The sequence below is a fragment of the Hyperolius riggenbachi genome, chromosome 3 (assembly GCF_040937935.1).
Source record: "Hyperolius riggenbachi isolate aHypRig1 chromosome 3, aHypRig1.pri, whole genome shotgun sequence".
NCBI classification, from domain to species: domain Eukaryota; kingdom Metazoa; phylum Chordata; class Amphibia; order Anura; family Hyperoliidae; genus Hyperolius; species Hyperolius riggenbachi.
In genome coordinates this window covers 265,063,098-265,082,830 of record NC_090648.1, presented here as the reverse complement: position 1 = coordinate 265,082,830, position 19,733 = coordinate 265,063,098, and the positions used below count along the sequence as shown (strand labels likewise).

General features: G+C 41.6%; 1 protein-coding gene across 1 annotated transcript in view; it reads left to right on the top strand.

Annotated features, from left to right (window-relative positions):
- The window catches only part of LAMB4 (laminin subunit beta 4), a 198,192-nt gene that overhangs the window by 94,154 nt on the left and 84,305 nt on the right, over positions 1 to 19,733 (top strand). Inside the window, exons 18-21 of the mRNA XM_068273631.1 lie at positions 7,158 to 7,275; positions 11,315 to 11,492; positions 14,122 to 14,265; positions 16,814 to 17,045. Of these exons, the coding sequence (XP_068129732.1) occupies positions 7,158 to 7,275; positions 11,315 to 11,492; positions 14,122 to 14,265; positions 16,814 to 17,045 (672 nt within the window). The remainder of the gene's footprint in view (positions 1 to 7,157; positions 7,276 to 11,314; positions 11,493 to 14,121; positions 14,266 to 16,813; positions 17,046 to 19,733) is intronic.

The following is a 19,733-nucleotide window of genomic DNA, read 5'->3' as shown; positions in this document are numbered from 1 at the left end:
GTGATCTCTGCGATCTTCTGTAGCACTAGAACTCCTCAAAGCAGACATGAAACTGTCAATTTTCAAAGGTTTAGATTTATTAATATACTCCAAAAAACCGGTTGCAAAGTGTTTCGCAGGTGTGGCCCCGCTTCATCAGGCAATAGGGGATGGAGCATACAGCAACAAGTGTCTACAGCAACAAGTCTAGCTCCTCTGTTATTAACTATAGTAAAAAAAGAATCTCTGAGAAATGAGTACATACAGTGTGATGCGAAAGTTTGGGCAACCTTGTTAATCGTCATGATTTTCCTCTATAAATTGTTGGTTGTTATCAAAATTTTTTTAGTTAAATATATCATATAGGATACACACACAGTGATATTTGAGAAGTGAAATGAAGTTTATTGGATTTACAGAAAGTGTGCAATAATTGTTTAAACAAAATTAGGCAGGTGCATAAATTTGGGCACCACAAAAAAGAAATGAAATCAATATTTAGTAGATCCTTCTTTTGCAGAAATTACAGCCTCTAAATGCTTCCTGTAGGTTCCAATGAGAGACTGGATTCTGGTTAAAGGTATTTTGGACCATTCCTCTTTACCAAACATCTCTCTTTACCAAACATCTCTAGTTCATTCAGGTTTGATGGCTTCCGAGCATGGACAGCTCTCTTTAACCCCCTTGGCAGTAGGAAAAATTCCCCCAGGAGACAGCGCAGCAGTTTTTTTTTTTTTTTTTTTAAATCATGTAGCGAGCCCAGGGCTCGCTACATGATAGCCGCTGCTCAGCGGCATCCCCCCGCCCGCTTCGATCGCCTTCGGCGATCTCCGATCAGGAAATCCCGTTCAAAGAATGGCGACGGGGCGGGATGACGGCACTGATTGGCCTAGCAGCGCACGGGGTCTGGGGGGAGGGGGGCCGCGCGCCGCAACGGATAGTGGCGATCGGGCGTGGGGCGGCGGCGATCGGTGTTCTGGCGCAGCTAGCAAAGTGCTAGCTGCGTCCAGCAAAAAAAAAATTATGTAAATCGGTCCAGCAGGGCCTGAGCGCCACCCTCCGGCGGCTTACCCCGTGTCACACACGGGGTTAGCGCTAAGGAGGTTAACTCATACCACAGCCTTAGTGGATTTTGAGCAGTGTTTAGGGTCGTTGTCTTGTTGAATGATCCAGCCCCAGCGCAGCTTCAGCTTTGTCACTGATTCCTGGACATTGGTCTTCAGAATCTGCTGACACTGAGTGCAATCTATGTGCCCCTCAACTTTGACAAGATTTCCAGTCCCTGCACTGATCACACAGCCCCACAGCATGATGGAATCGCCACCATATTTTACTGTAGGTAGCAGGTGTTTTTCTTGGAATGCTGTGTTCTTTTTCCTCCATGCATAAAGCCCTTGTAATTCCCAAATAACTCATCAGTCCACAGAACCTTATTCCAAAATGTAGCTGGCTTGTCCAAATGTGCTTTAGCATACCTCAAATGTGCTTTAGCATACCTCAAGCGGCTCAACAGTAAAAATGTCACCATGTGATAAATGTCAGAAGGTAAATCAGGGATTTAACAGATTTTACAATGGGAGAACACTGCCTAATCATTTATACATAATTATTATAAAAATGAAGCACTTTTTTATTACATTATTTTCACTGGAGTTCTTCTTTAAGGCAGGGGACACACTTAACTGTTTTTCGTGTGCGTTTTCTGCACCGAACTGATGTTAATCAATGGACTAGTTCACACTTAATGTATTTTTTTTCTCTCAGGAAAAAAACCTGACATTCTAGAGAATAATTCTGCATATTTTGTTAGTTATCTCTCTCAATTACATTAGCTGCTGTGAATAAAAAGCATACTTTTCCTCATACAAACACACATGGGGCTCGATTTACAAAGCCGTCATAAAATGATATCATGGCCGTGATATGCTTAGCACACGGATTAGCGCGCATACAGGTTTGCATGCATAATAGTAAAGGTTTGCGCGCATTAACTTTCGTGGTTCACGAGCTAACGTATATATTAGCATGTGAATGTTAATGCGCGCAAACCTTTACTATTCTGCTCACAAACATGTGCGCGCTAGCCCGTGCGCTAAGCATATCATGGGCGTGATATAATGTATCACGGCTTAGTGAATCGAGCCCATAGTGTGCATAAATGTATGTAGAAAAATGCGTGCAGAAAACTAAGACAAGTGTGTCCCCTGCTTAAGTAATAGTACGAATATCAGATTATATTAGGTTATATTTACACAAAAATGTTGAAGTTAAAAAAGCTACTCAAAGTAGGCTGATAGGTAAGCGTAATATACTGATAGTAAACTAACTGCAGTGGGTGCAGATGCCTGTTATTTTGACTGCTTTGTAGGCACAGCCTACACAACTGCCTTCTCTGGTTGGTAATTGGATTTGTATATTAATCATTCCCCCATCTTCTGCAGATTAGAGATGGCCCAAACGGTTCGCATGTAAACGCGAACACGCGAACTTCGGTGGTTCATCATTAGGCTCAACTTTGACCCTCTGCATCACAGTCAGCAGACACATGGTAGCCAATCAGGCTACACTCCCTCCTGGAAGCCCCCCCCCTTATAAAAACTGGCACTTGCATATACAGCCCTGTCAGTCAGTCGCAGCTAGCCCTTGGCCCCTTGCTAGTTTCTACTGTGCCACTGCCAGGCCCAGCACATTTAGTGCCTACCTTTTCACTGCACGTGTGTGACAGGCAGCTGCACATTTGTAATACCAATCACTGCATACTTGTTCCTGTTTAATGCAGCTGCGTGACAGAAGCACGCAGTGTTATATACCAGTCACAGCACCTGTTCACGGTACCTGTGTGTGTGTGAGACAGCTGCACATTGTATTGATACCAGTCACTGCATACCTGTTCACTGCACCTGTGTGACTGCACATTGTATTAGTCAAGTCAGTGCATACCTTTCACTTCATCCCCCCCAATATGGGCAAAACAGGCAGAGGCAGAGGCAGGCCACCCGGCAGTTCTGTTCGAGGTCATGCTGTCGTGATTTCGTGCGGCCCTGGACCAAAGTACAGTGTTCAGAAGGCACGTGCCATCAACCCCCAAGATTGTCAGGATGTAGTTGACTATTTAACACAGAACACTTCTTCCTCAGTTTCCGCACGGAACCGTGACATATCTTCCTCCTCCTGCTCTGATTCTGGCACCCCACTTAACACTCAGTTGGCCGCCACCACCAAAGTGCCATAACCCTGGGCTCAGCGGTGTGGAAATTTTTGTGTGTGTCTGCCTCAGATGAGAGCAATGCCATCTGTACTCTCTGCCGCCGAAAATTGAGCCATGGAAAGACCAAGACCCGCGTAGCGACAACTTCCTAACAAAGGCACATGATGACAAAGCACAAACTGCAATGGGATGACCACCTGAGGAAAAGCAGCAAACAAAAGCAAAGCCACACACCGTAGCGGAAGATACCAGGCCGCAATTATTTCTCAAAAAAGGTGATGCCCAAACTGTACCTTGATGTTGATAGCCTAGGCAAGTGGTGTCATCTCCAGCACACAGCATTGGGTCAAGGGTCCATCTGACCACGTGGTCTGCAAAGCACGGTCAGGCCTGCCCGAAGACTAAGTCAGTCCCTACACACAGCATCTCTGCCTGCACGCCGTGTGACTGCCTGCCCCAAGACTAAGTCGGTCCCCAGTCCCCACACAGCATCTCTGCCTGCAGGCCACTTGACTGCCTTCTCCGCCACCACCAACAGGGTCCAGGACTCCCAGTGGATTCATGAATTTTTAAGGCCGCTGCTAGCAGCGGTTGCTATAATAATTTTTCTGGTGCGTGTACATGCCTGCCTAATTTTTCTGGCTGCAACAACAAAACAAAAGGCATATACATGTGTCAATTCCCCTTCGTGATCGTTACCTTGCCGTGGTGAAGGGGCTTGCGTATCGCAATGAAGCAATGACCGCCGGCTATATGAGTGTATAATATGATGATAACGTCATTGCTTTATTGTGGACAGACCAAATTAGATCAGCTGGACAGTCACTGTTGTTCTATCATTGAGCTACCACAGCCCAGCAACCACATGGGCTTGAAAACCGCCATGGCCTGCACTCTCGCCATGGTGCGCACTAGTCAAGCACGGCCGTCACTACACAAACAGCTGTTTGCGGTGTGGTACACAGTGAGTTTGGTCTGTCAGTGTGAAGCAGTACACTGATTACACTACCTAAATGATGAATACACATGCAATATGTTTTAAAGCACTTTAGGCCTCCAATTTAGCAATAAAATGTGATTTCTGCCCTTAACCCTCTGGGCGATACATTTATATCGCCCAGGAGGTGGCGCAGCACTATTTTTTTAAAATTTTTTGTTTTTTAAATCATGTAGCGAGCCCAGGGCTCGCTACATGATAGCCGCAGCGCAGCGGCATCCCCCCACCCACTCCGATCGCCTTCGGCGATCAGAGTAAGCAGGAAATCCCGTTCAGAACGGGATTTCCTGCTGGGCTTCCCCGGTCGCCATGGCGACGGGGCGGGATGACATCACCGACGTCTTGGACGTCGTGACGTCAGAGGGAGTCCCGATCCACCCCTCAGCGCTGCCTGGCCTGATTGGCCAGGCTGCGCAAGGGGTCGGGGAGGGGGGGGGCTGCACGGCGAGCGGCGGCGGATCGGCGGCGAGCGGCGGTGATCGGAAGTTACACGCAGCTAGCAAAGTGCTAGCTGCGTGTAGCAAAAAAAAAATTATGCAAATCGGCCCACCAGGGCCTGAGAAATCCTCCTGCGCGATATACCCCGAGCTCAGCTCGGGATTATCACTCAGGAGGTTAAACCCTGCTGTGCGTAAAATCTGGATTTTTCCCCGGGACTTTTGGCGTGTATCCCACTCCGCCATGCCCCGCTCTAGGTGTTAAACCCCTTGAAACATCTTTTCCATCACTTTTGTGGCCAGCATAAATGTTTGTAGTTTTCAAAGTTGAAGTCTATTGCGGTTCGCGAAAGTTCGCGCACCGAACTTTTGCGGAAGTTCGTGTTCGAGGTTCGTGAACCTAAAATAGGAGGTTTGAGTCATCTCTACTGCAGATGCTCAATGCTCATTGAGCATGGAGTTTAGAATAGTGATGGGGTATTTTTCTAATGTAGACAACTGGATATTTTAAAACAGTGCTAAAATCATTAATGTGAGTGCATTGCACTTACCAGAGCCTGATTTGAAGCTATTGGAGGCCAACTGAAATGAAGCAGGTGATTTGGGTGCTCAGCGCTGAGTGCCTAAATTACACGCCGCCAAAGCAGTAATGTTATACTGCATCGGGTGTGTATACTGCGTGGGGCGTGTATACTGCGTGGGGCATGTAAATCTCTTCAGGAAGACACAGGAAAGGAACAATAATATGTTTCCCCACAGTGTCCAAAACTGAAGATGAGCTTAGCTGGAAATTCAGTTTAAAGGGAAGATCCGAGGTTAAAAAAAAATAGTTCTACTTAAGGTGGCCACACACGATACAATAAAATGATCCGATTTTACAGTAATTCGATAAAAATGATCGGATCTCCTGAAAAAATGTAAAGCTTTTTTTTCATTCGACTGAAAAATCCCGATCGGATTTCCCGTTTTTCTTCGATTTTAATCGATCCGGAATGCCAGATATTTTTCTTCAAACTTTCTAAAGATTGTATGCTGTGTGTTGGATTGTCAATTTATTAATATAGACACCCTAGCAATTTTATTTATCATAATTGGGGGAAAAATTGAACATACGTGTGTGGTACATTGGTCATATTTTTGAAATGTTACAATCAGTCTTAATTTATTGCAATTTAATCAAATTTATTGCAATTTTTAAATTGAACAGATAGTTAAAAAGTTGTATGGTGTGTGGCCACCTTTAACCTCCCTGGCGGTAAGCCCGAGCTGAGCTCGGGCTATGCCGCCGGGAGGCACCGCTCAGGCCCCGCTGGGCCGATTTGCATAATTTTTTTTTTGTTACACGCAGCTAGCACTTTGCTAGCTGCGTGTAACCTCCGATCGCCGCCGCTGCCCGCCGATCCACCGCTATACCCGTCGCCGCAGCCGCCCCCCCCAGACCCCGTGCGCTGCCTGGCCAATCAGTGCCAGGCAGCGCCGTGGGGTGGATCGGATTCCCCTTTGACGTCACGACGTCGATGACGACGGTGACGTCATCCCGCCCCGTCGCCATGGCGACGGGGGAAGCCCTCCAAGAGATCCCGTTCTTTGAACGGGATCTCTTGATCTCCGTTCGCCGGCGGCGATCAGAGGGGCTGGGGGGATGCCGCTCAGCAGCGGCTATCATGTAGCGAGACATTGTCTCGCTACATGGAAAAAAAATAAATTAAAAAAAAGGTATTTGCTGCCCCCTGGCGGATTTTAACAAACCGCCAGGGAGGTTAAAACTCGGGGCTTCCTACAGCCCCTGACAGCCAATATGTCACTTGCAGCAGCTCAGCTCCCAGCGCGGTGGCCGGGTTCCTCTTCGTTGAAGATGCCGACCTCGCCAGGTCGGCATCTTCTGCGTCTGTGTGAGCACCCGGCCGCACGACTTGTGAACGCGCTTGCATGGTCTAGAGCATTCTGCGCAGGCACAGTACTTTGGCACCTGCGCAGAATGCTCCAAGCCACGTGAGCGTGATTGCGAGTGAGGTCGGCACCAGGGCAGCATCTGCAATGGAGTGGACCCCGGGACACCGGAGCTGTGGCAAGGGACATATCAGCTGCTAGGGGCTGGAGGAAGCACCTGGTAAGTAGAACTTTTTTTATTTACCCTTTAGGCTAGAAATAACCACCACATTATTCTGTAATGTGATTAGGCTTTGTTTTTCTCTTTTAATATAAGTGGTGGTTTTAGTTCTACATTTTCATCTTAAACATCCAAAGTGCCTAACATGCATAAGTTGTACACCAGGTGGCAGCCTTTTTCACACATCTGATTGTCTTGTAAATCCTGTACCCTGCTAACATATACTGTACAGTATAATTTCCACTTTTCATAATAAAGGAGGGAATTAAACTTTCTTGAGAAAATGCTGAACTATAGTTGTAATTACTAATTAGTAAAGCAGTAGGGAGATATTTGCTTGCTGGAAGGCAGTTATGTGGTGCACACAACTGGCTTTCCTAAGAATCTTAGTAAAATAATAAGTTATGATATTGTGATTTCTTACAGGATAGCTCTACTGAATGCATCTGTTTGCCTGGACCAAGGCAGAGAATACCTAATAGATGTTTATTTTTCTCAAATATCAAATGTTAATACAGATAAAGTGTACATCCTTGTGGATTCGGTAAGTGCATTTCTTTCATTCTTATCTAATATATAGCTTCAACGCGTTATTCCAAGCGGCTGCAGAGTACAGTAGAGTCTCTATTATTAGATCATTAGATTGTAAGCTCGCAAGGGCAGGGTCCTCCTCCTAATGTTTACTGTTTTGTCACAATATTTGTGCTGCTTGGAACTCTGTTTTACATTTTGTTAGTGTATCTATGTTCCCCTTGTCATCTTATTGTGCTTTGTAAAGACTTGTAAAGCGCTGCGGAATATGTTGGCGCTATATAAATAAATAAAAAATAATAATAATAATATCTGGCACAGGTAGGGAATGCCTGATGCTAGATAGAGGTAATTCCAATTGCTTAATAGTACAAGCAGCTGGGGCCCTAGTGTGCCACTTTACCCCCAGCAAAGTCCTCTATCTCACTAATGCAGAGCAATGTGCAGTGAAAAAAATACATTAATAAGCCCCGGCGCCATTCTTTTCAGTTCTAACAGCTACTGGAAGTTCTCCTGCATACTTCATAAGAGTCCTGATGCGTGTAAGGTGACACACATCAAAAGACTATGAAGGATGCAGCAGAACAGCCAGCAGCTGTAATGCTGGGCATACACGGGTCGATCCGGCGGTCGATTAGCTGCCGGATCAACCCCCGCGTGCGTGTGGATCGATTCCCGCTCGTCCCCGCCGGCGCTCCTTATCAGCCGCTCGATTCCCCGCTATTGTCCGCCGGCGGGGATCGAGCGGGGAATATATCTGGCAGGTCATCGGACCTGTCGGATATTATCAATTGAGCCATCATCGGCTCGATTGATAAGAGGAATCTGGGCCGTGTATGCCCAGCATTAGATGGATGCTTCCTGGAACTCTGTATGTGTTTTCCACTGCACACTGCATTAGTGAGGGTTAGGCACGTCCCCCATGACCCCCTGAGTCTTGTCAATAACTGTGAGGGGCTCACTATCTAGCCAAAATTACTCATTTCTATTCCCGATTTACATTCTGCAATTTATAGTAGATGATGACATCTTTAGTCCTACCAGGCGATCTCTGTCCATAGAACGCTCAGTAAACAAAAATTCCACCGAGGGAGATATGGGGGTTAATTCACAAAAGGAAATAGCATGAATATTTCCATAGCGTGCTTTAAATGTAATGCGCTGCACGCTACGTGCGCTATTGGCCGCGTAGTGTGCATAATCACAGGCGCGCACGATATGATGCGGGTAGTGCAGAATAGCGAATGCTATTAATTGAAAGAGACACTGAAGCGAAAAAAAATTATGATATATTGAATTGGTTGTGTAATACAGATAATTACTAGAATTGTAGTAGCAAAGAAAATATTCTAATATTTTTATTTTCAGTTATATAGTGTTTTTATAACATTGCATCTTTTTCTAAAATTTGTAGTTTAGATACTACTCAGCAGTCTAAATGGGTTCAAAAGTTCACTAGCCTGTTCTGTAAAATCTTCCCTGCAGAGGGAAAGAAAGATACATTGGCCTCGATTCATAAAAGTGAGTGCGGTAGTTCAGAGAAGGGCGGGAAATTACCGCTAGCGGTAAATTAGGGTTTTTGCAGTGAATTCATTTAAAAAATCCCGAGTGCGAGGTGATTGCGATAGCAGTCGGTAAGTGTGCGGTGTGGTACGGAAAGCTGTGTGCGGTGTGGTACGGAAAGTGTGCGGTAAGTGTGCGGTTTGGTACGGAAAGCTGTCGGTATAATTTGCTTAGTACGGTAGTTTGTCACTGACTTCCTAATGACAAAGTGCACGCTGGGTAGAAGTGGGCAGTTTTAGCCACACGTGACTTATTTATTATGAATTATAAATTATTATATTTTATATATAAAAAATTATATATATATATATATATATATATATATATAAATATATATATATATATATATATATAGATATAGATATATGTTTATATATAAATAATTTATATATATATATATATATATATATATATATATATATATATATATGAATTATCCTTATAAATGATCGAACTGTGCGATTTCTAAAAACCTGGGTGATATTACAACCACCCTTTTTCCTCTGTATCCTTAAAAATTCCATAACATTAAGTTCAAAAGTGTAAAGCAAACTCGGCAGGTCTTTGTTGGCGATAACAACATGTTATTTATCGCTTCCTTGCTCCCCCTTTTTTTTTTTTCATAAACACACTTCATTCAGTTTACCGACACAAACAACGTTTTCATTACCGCACTATTACCGCACTGCTATTGCTAACACCTCACCAGAGGTGTCGGTAACTTGTTAACACCTCACCAGAGGTGTCGGTAACTTTGGTCAGGCTTTTCGCTTGTTGAAGGCTTTATGAATTGACACATTGCTAAGTGCTCGGGAAAGTCTGCTATTTTCAGCATTACCGCATGCGGTAATGCTCTATGAATTGAGGCCAATGTCTTTTAAAGCTGATTATCTCAAGTGTCTGGCAGAGTTCTCTGCGACTTTGAAAGTCATGGAGCTCAATGGCTAATTTGCGTAGATAACAACTGGAGTTTCTTAGCTCTTCCTTTACTGGAAACAATACTAGACTGCTGCTTATGTTTTTTTTTCTTAGCTGTACTACACATACAAATCATTATATCATACTTTTTTTTTCACTTCAGTGCCTCCTTCCAGCAAATAAGGAGCACTCCTCTCCTCCTGCCCTGAGCCCCTGCGGGACCAATCACAATAGAGGATGTGATACCCGCACTCCAATTGGCCCAATAGGCTGCCTGTTACTTGACAAGCAGCCTATTGGGCCAATCATAGTGTGGGGATCACATCCTTTATAGTGATTGGACCCGCAGGAGCTCAAGGTGGGAGGAGAGGAGTGCTCCTTATTTGCAGGAAGGAGGCTTTAGTTAATGGCATTCGCTATTCTGCACTACCCGCAACACAGCATGCGTTCTGTGTATATGCGAGCTATGCGGCTAATAGCGCCCGTAACATGCAGTTCGTTACATTTAAAGCACCTCCTATTACTTGCGCTATTTCCTTTAGTGACTCAACCCCATGGCTTGCTTGGCAGTTGGGAACAGACATTATTTCGCACAATGCAACAAGGTTACACAGTAAACTGTCAGGACCATGGTCCTAACATCCCGCTGTGGGAGGGGCTTCACCACAATATCAGACATACAGATTTCCCTGATGATCTATTTGAGAAAAGGAAAAGATTTCTTATGGGAAAGGGGGTATCCGCTACTTATTGGGATGAAGTTCATTCCTGGGTTAAAGTTCCTCTTTAAGGGTTCACATGAATTCACTGGTGTTCACACCACACCATCTTTCAGACCTTTACATCTTCAAATATGTGCACTGAGAGAACTCAGAATACAGAGGGATCCTACATTTCTACTCTAGCAACAACTGCAGTCCATGAGAACACTAGAGATCGTATGTGTGCAAGCAACCATCAGATTGCAAAAACAATTTACATGTAAATAATAATAAATTGCAAATGTATTAGAAAAAAAGAATTAACATTTACAAAGAAACAACACACTTTCTCTGTACTATACAGATTTACTAGCATATGTGTCCTTACAATTCTTCTACATTTGCCACAATGTAATGCAAGTCCAGCAATTGCTTAGAGAAAGAAAGCAAGTCATCAGCTAAGCACAACAAGTTCTGTCTTGCTCACATTCCTTGTATTTTTCAGATGTATGCATAATGTCATCAGACAGCTGTAAAACAAAGGAAGGATGGAGGTCATGCATTTTCTGTGACCTAGTGATCACTACATTTGATTAGTGCATGCAGTGATATAGCCTTTAATTAAGCACTAATTGTAAGGTGATGATGCACGTATTAAATACAATTTTATCCAGACCACTGACTGTAAAATCACACAAGTATAGTACTAAAAGTAACTTAATACTTCACCTTATGTGATTTATTTTAGGTTACAAAATGGAGCATGGGAATGGAATTTTTGTATACTTATATCAATAATGGCATACAGTATATTGATACTTATATCAATAATGGTTTTAAAATTATTTTAACCTTCTATTTCTTACACAGCTTGGATTGATTCCACAAATTTCTTCAATAAGCAATCTCTGTAGTGACGAGGATTTGCAAGCATATGATTATTATAACTGTATTGAAATTGCTTCCGATATTGGAGCGCATATTCTGCCTGATGTCTGTGAAAGACTTCTTATCAGCATGTCTGCACGCATACATAACGGAGCTGTTAGTAAGTAGACAAGTGTTGTCTTTTGTAATCAATTTTATTTGAGCAAAAGGCAGTATCCACATGGTACAGGCATTCCTTACTGACCATTTTCAGAACATGTCAACTCTTTTTTTCTGTTATGTTTTTATATAATGACATTTTTTTGGAACTTGTCACAATAAGTTCATTTGATAGGAATAAAAAATTATTTCATTTATTAATATATTTTAATAGGATGCATAATATGATGGCACTTTATAAATACAATAAATAAATAAAAATAAATAAAATAATAATAATAATGTATATCAGTCAACAACGTTTTCACCTTGTAACTGCCTTCAGGTGATGATTTTTGATGGTGACCGTGTTGAGGTTACAGTAGTCCACATACGTGGCTACCCACTCACCCACCACCACACATACCCACACACACATATGCACAACCAACAAAAAAATCAATGCTAATTGAGCAGTTAGTTGACTTGATGATTTTTTTTTTTTACAGCCTATATGCTTGAGAGCATTCAGATCTGGTTTGATGTGTAAATTCACCCAAATCAAATCTATGTGCTATGGGTCAGTAGAGAGACTGTTAGCATGCTTCTTTCCAGAAGAGGTAGAAAGTTGTTGTACTCCAGTGGAACCATTTTCAGGGTGGTGCATTGACAACCTGAATTGCTGACAATAGTAGAATTGAAAAGAGATTTTTCCAAAAGACCAGTAAACAAGAGGGTCTTTTGCCTACAACCAAGACAGTCCTAGGATGATAGTGAACAAAGAACAAGGAATCATGTCAAAACCTAGGAACTCTAATTAACCTGGAGAGACAGTAACACACAGGTGAAGAGTTATTTCAGTAATAGCCCCATATTGGACAGAAGAACTGTCGGATAAACAGACAGCAAAAACCTGATTCATTTTACTGATGAGAAGATCAAGTTGCCATATGGGTGTGTAAGGACCCTTTTCCACTATACCGCGTTTTGTGATCCATCTCTGATCACTAACAGATCACAAAACGCCGGCTACAATTAAAACAAAAGGAAATGGCAGCGACTGTTTCCATTAGTGCGATCTGATTGTGGTGCGATTTTTCCCCTGAGCACAGTCATCAGGCAAAAGCTTACTTGTTTTCTCTTTAGTTAGCAAATAAATAGTTTCATCCCGATTTAAGACTTCTCTAAGTTATGGATTAGTTTGCGATCTTCCCTGAGGAACAGTTAGGGGCATGACTATGTACTCTGCAAAGATGTTAGCATTGTATAATTTCATCATAATAATAATAATAACAATAATAACAATAATGATGATGATAATAATAATAATAATAATAATAATAATAATAATAATAATAATAATAATAATTACTATTATTATTATATTATTATCATCTATGAGTGAAGTTTCCTGTGTGTAATAGTTGCAGGATAAAATAAAATGAGAAATAATATTTGATAGTGACCAGACCAAACCTGAACAGGATTTGTTTTTCTTTTCTTAACAAAACTGGAGTTTAAGGTTTCTGTCCAGCCCAAAGAATAGTTCTAGTCTACAACTGCTCTTAAGTCTACAATCATTCATACCCATGGAGAAAACCTTTTAACATTCCTTTAAATCAGTACATTCCAACCTGACATTTACCTCAGAGACAGACATTCTTAAGTGTATTATCTAGTGAACACTACAAACCAAATTAAAGGAAGGAATTACCTCAGGTAAAATAAACTCAAAGCAGAATAGTGGGTGGTAAGGAGAATGTCGTTCCCTATTCACTCCAAGGCCCATATGCAATTTCACTTTTTCACCTGAGTTTTCACCTAGGTGAAATTTTCAATCTTGTCAATAAGATGCCTTTTAAACCACCAGCAAGCAAACAAATGCTCAAAATAATTTTGATAGCACTTTTTCTCGCACTTATTCTATTGCAAAGTGGTAGAAAGTTATTATAAGTCGAAGATTAAGTTGAAGATTATCTCCTAGGAGAAAACTCATGAGTAAAAGTAAATTGCATATGGGCCCAAGAGTGTAAAAACTTAAAAATGTATATGTTGTTTTTTAAAAACTAAAGAATTTTAAGAAAATTAAGTTTTACATCTAAATTAACACGATTTTCTAATGATAAATGATCTTGCAGGTTTGAAAGTTTGTGAAACCGGTTTTAGTATAATCTATTTAACTGGAAGAATTGGGCAGCCATACTGGTGATACTTTGTATGGGTGCCCTCTTCTTTTGCCAACATTCCATCTGCGTTAACATTGGAAATAGTAGTGCCATACGGTACCCATACCAACTGCAGGATGGCAGCTGGCTTCTCTAAGCTTGTATTTGACAGAGCAGAGTGGTCTGTACACGCAGATAGGCACCCAGTAAAGCAAGTTAGAACTTGACTGAAGAAAATATGCAGAGATATATTATACACCACCATCAGGAAATGCAGCTTACTTATAACAGAGAGGAACAAGAGTGAATACAGGAAAACACAATACCACAGGGATCATCATCACATTTTACACACAGTGGCATATTGTGGTTGATTTACTATATTGCAGTTTAAGTAATAATTCTGTTGATACTTTTGGTATTTGCATACAAATAGAGGAAACAAAATAAAAAATACACTAAAAGTAAAATATCCTTTTTTTTCAGAGTGTACCTGTAATTCTAAAGGATCTGTGAGCAACCGTTGCAGTGAAATTGGAGGACGATGTCAATGCAAGCCCAATGTTGTTGGAAGCTGTTGTGATAAGTGTGCTATTGGCAGCTATGGGTTTGGTCCTAGTGGCTGTCTAGGTATTACAGTCATAATATATATTTCAGTTACTGTACTGACATCATGAGTAGTCATCTATGAAACTGGAAACCAACACAACAATGGTCAGAAATGATTAGCTTCTGCCCATTGCAACTGTAGTATCAATGGTCCAACAATTTCATGTAAATTTAAAATTATAAATAAAATGCATAAATACAACCAGAGATTAAGGGCTCGTTTCCACTATAGCGAATCCGCATGCGGGCACTGCACGCGGATTCGCATAGGTAATGTAAGTGGATGGGGCTGTTTCCACTTGTGCGGCTGCGGCAGCGTTTTTTGGTGCGGCAGAAATCTGCACGGCAGGGCCGTCAGATTTCGCGTGCAGAAGGAATGTGCGCGAATCGCCGCTAATGTAACTAATAGGGAAATCGCATGCGATTTCGCATAGGTATTAATGTTATTTCACTCAGGCAGTGACATGGTTAAAATCGCATACAGCCTTACCTATGCGGAATCGCATGCGAAATCGCGGCAAAAACGCATGCGGAATCGCACCCGCATGCGATTTTGTCCGCGGTGGAGTGCAGGCGATTCCGCACCGCACTAGTGGAAACGAGCCCTAAAGGTTATGTTGTTGTTGTTGTTAAATTAAGTGGCCATAATATTATTCTCCGCAGTTTAAATATACACAGCTGTTTCACTGTAAAGGTTAGAGATGGTAAATTAGAAAAACGAATGCCAATTGGAAGTAAATTTTGTTAATTAGATGCAAATGTATGCAGCATAAAATTAAATCAAACTTCGTCATTAGCTACTGCTTTTGATTTATCCAGTTCCAAACTGAATGAATGTGCCAAAAAAAATAATAATATTACAATTGCATCAATTTAAAATTGTGAACATGTCCTCAATCGTCTCGAATAGGAGCAAATGTATTTAGCACGATTTCCCCAATTTCAAAATTATTTTTGACAGTCTATATTTTTTCAATTATAAAGATGTGGAACAGCATTTTCTTTGGCAAAGTAGTGTGGAAAGATGAAAACTAGTTCCATAATTTTACTAAGAGCACAGAAGTTTGGTGCATCAAGTCATAAATGAGAGGTACTTCTGACCATTCACAAAAAATTGGATTTCAAACTTATAATAAACAAAAAAATACAAAAAAGGGTAAGAAACCAATTCATGTAGGTATGTTTAATACTGCCACAGAAGAACTTTGGCATGAGATATACCGTACTTAAAATATCAGTTAGGGCCCATTTCCACTAGTGCGGTGCGATTCCGTTGTAGAAAACGCAAAAACGAATTTGCATGCTGATGCGAATTCGTATGCGTTTGTATGCAAATTTTAACGTGAAAAGGCTTTAAATTTCGCATCTGCTTATAAGTATGTGAATTTAACCATGTCAGTGCCTGTGTGCTTTTACATTGATTTTAAGCGAAAACGTACACAAATTCGCATGAAAAATGTGCATAATGAAAATGTATGCATTTTCCTATTAATTACATTACAGGCGAATCGCACACTAACCTTGCGGTGTATGAAATCTGATGGTTCTGCTGTGCAGATTTTTTCTGCACAGTCCACCACACCGAATTTCCGACAAGTGGAAACAGGCCCATTGATTAATATTGGTTATGCGAATCTGCATGCAGAAAACGCATGCAGATTTACTCTTGAGGGCCCATTCACACTAGAAGCACTTTTCTGAGCGTTTTGCAATTGATTAGCATTTTTTAAAATCTCTCCCATTCACTTTCATTAAAATAGTGGTAAAAATCGCCACGATTTTCATGTACGTGATCGTGAAATCACGGGGATTTTTCCGCAATTTTAATGAAAGTGAATGGGAGCGATTTTTTAAAAATGCTAGTCAATCACAAAACGCTCAGAAAAGTACTTCTAGTGTGAATGGAACCGATAGCTTCATGCTCTCCCTTCCTAACATTAACCTCCCTCTCCATGCATAACACTGAGTTTTGTCTCCATGCCTTACAGTAACCTCGTTCCCCACACCAAAAACTAACCTCCTCCTTCATGCTTAGCTCTTAACAAAAACCTCCCGCTCCATGCCTAACCCTAACCTCCTTCTCTGCTACCTTATTGCCTAGCACTATCCCTCGGCTATAGTATAGCCAAAATCCATTACTATGCCCTCACACTAAACTTCTGTCCCTGCTGCTATGTAAATTTGGCTACACTGGAGCTGAACGTATAACTGTTTCTTGTGCTCTGGTATGTCATAGCCAGGTGTCCACACCCAAACTAAGCACCCAGCCCCCCATAGGTGCAAATTTGAATTGCGGTCTGTGGAGGCACCGAGTAGCAACTAGCACTGCTGCGCCAAAATGACCTGCTTTGCCTTGTTATCCCTATTGTATTTCTACATGCATTTAAATTACAAGGCAATATGATGGACTACAAAATGACATCCCCGGACAATTGAGTCCATCAATCCAGTACAGAGGCTGAAGAATAAAAAATCTAAATGAATATGTTGTTCCATATAATATGTTATTTTGTAAATTTGTATGTCAAGTAGTGTATATATGGTAATGGTTATTTCTATCATCTCCTAGGATGTGACTGTCATAGCAGTGGTTCCATCAGCACACTGTGCGATCAGGTAACTGGACAGTGTGCTTGCCGTAAAGACATTCAAGGCAGGCGCTGTGACAGCTGCCTTCCTGGATATTATGGATTTCCAAACTGTAGACCTTGCCCATGTAGTGGCCGTTCAAAGACGTGTGATCCAGTTACAGGAGCCTGCGAGGACTGCGAAGGATTTTCAACTGGCACCAACTGTGAGATGTATGAAAAACCTTTACGTGTGTGTATAGATGTGCATGCGTGCATGCGTGCGTGCATGTGTGTGTGTGTTACAAATGTATAAAAACAGTCCTGTGTCACATCATCAATAGACACTAGTGTCCCTGTGCCACTAGCAGCCATGCATGCCCCAAGCCATTACACTGCCTCCACCATGTTTTACAGATTATGTGGTATGCTTTGGATAATGAGCCTTCTCTATACTTTTTTATTGCCATCATTCTGGTAGAGGTTGATCTTGGTTTCATCTGTCCAAATTATTTTTTCTATAACTGTGCTGGCTTTTTTTAGATGTTCTTTAGCAAAGTCCCATCTAGCCTTTCTATTCTTGAGGCTTATGAGTGGCTAGCACCTTGCAGTGCACTCTGTATTTACTTTCATGAAGTCTTCTCTTTATGGTAGACTTGGATATCGATACACCTACCCTCTGAAGAGTGTTGTTCACTTGGTTGTCTGTTGTGAAGTGGTTTTTGTTCACCGTGTCAATAAATCTGGGATCATCCACCACTGTCTTCCGTTGACGTGCAGGTCTTTTTACATTGCTGAGTTCACCAGTGCTTGCTTTCTTTGTTATGATGTACCAAACTGTACTTGTAATATTGTAGCAATTTCTTGGATGAGTTTATTCTGTTTTCGCAGCTTAAAGAGACTCTGTAACAAAATGTTCATCCTTATTTCTTGTGTCCTATAAGTTCCTATACCTGTTCTAATGTGGTCTGGATTACTGCAGCCGTTCCTAGTTGCACAGTGGCTGTATTATCTCTGTTATATGATCTAATCTTCTTTCCTCTGACTGCTTTGTCGGGCTCAGGCACTCAAGCTGGAATGTGCTGTTCTGCTTGTGATAGGATAGAAGCTATACACACCCTCTCCAGGCCCCATGCATGCTCTGTATGAGTCACAGACTGAGCTCCTGTCAGCCTATCACAAGCTTTTAGCAGCCATGTCTTTTGTTTGTAAACACTGCCTAAAACTGGCAATTACAAGTCAGGATTGCAGCTGGGAGTGGCAGAAACAGCACAGAGGGGCCCAGGAGAACATAATGAATAGAATGGTATGCTTTCTATTGTAAGAATTTTAGAGTACAGATTCTCTTTAAGGAAGACTTCTTTCATTTGCATGGAGAGCTCATCTGACTGCAGGTTATTTGTTCACAACAAAATCGTCCACATGCAAGCACCACACCTCAAATCAACTTCTGGCCTTTTATCTGCTTAATTGATAATGTCATAACAATGGACTTGCCCACACCTGCCTATGAAATAGCCTTTGAGTGAACTGTCCAATTACTTTTGAGCCCCCGAAATGAAGGAATTGTGTTAAAAAAAATACTTTCGTTGCCTCACATTTTTATACAATTGTTTTTTCAACCCACTGAGTAAAGCTGAAAGTCGGCACTTCAACTGCATCTGAATTGGTTCATTTAAAATTCATTGTGGTAATGTACAGAACCACAATTAGGAAAACGTTGTCTCTGTCCAAATATTTATGTTTCCAAGATTAATTACTCTGCTGAATATTGGATAGCAAGAGGCAGGGTTTCCAAGCCCACTGTAGCAACAAGCTAGGGACGAGGGAAATTGATATTTGAGGCCTTATTCAATTCACTTTTTCTCCTAAGTTTTCTCCTAGTAGATAATTGTTCATCTTCTGGTAATAATAACGTTTTACCACTTCACAACTGAAAAAGTACTAAAAAGTAGATGAGAAAGTACTACTAAAGGATTCTGCATATTTTCTTGCTTTATGGTGGCTGACAAGGCATTTGATCGATAAGGTGTAAAAATATCACCGAGGCGAAAAAGTGAATTGAGTAGGGGCCTTAGGCCCATATGCAATTAACTTTGTCAACCGAGTTTTCTCCTAGCAGATCCTTTTTAATTCTCCCTTTAAAATGATTTTTCTGTACTTTTACAATTGAAAAAGTAGCAACAAATAAGTAAAAAAAAATACTATCAAAATATTCTGAGAATTGTCTTGCTTGCTGGTGGTTTAAAAGGTGTTTTATTGACAAGGTGTAAAAATATCACCTAGGAGAAAACTCAGAAGAAAACGTTAATTGCATATGGGCCCATGTGTCTAATTACATATTTAATAACAGTAGTAGTAGTTTATCAGCAAATACCATAATCTATAGCTCAGAATAAGGACAGTGATATTTCTAGGGAACCGTGACATACAAAAAGGTTTTTGGTGAGACATGGAGGACCATTGGAAATACTCCCCCATTTCTAACACCATGTCAGATTCAGAGGCTCAAAGAGGTAAGGTGGCAAATAAGTGCTTAAAGTATCACTATCGCAAAAAAAAAATGTAAACGCAAAAAAAAGTATACGTGTATAAGTATAAGCAGATGCACAATACAGCCATTACTGAGTAGAAGAGAGAGGGGGAAGAAAAACACAGTACACTGCTGGTCAGCTTGGCGCACGGTAAGCCAAATGACAGCTCACCCTGCTACGGATGAAATGCCCAGGGGGAGACACAGACTTCCCCAACCTAAAAGCTCATTGGGACTCTTTATTGCAGCTAAATTTTTTTAGGGCTTCTGATCTGGCTGCCCCCCTCCCCCACCGTTAACTATTCTTCCCAGAGCCCCTGCAATGTCTTCGGCGGAGTAGCATATCACCTCTGCCAGCGGGAACTCTCCTCTGTCAGCACATGGCTCTG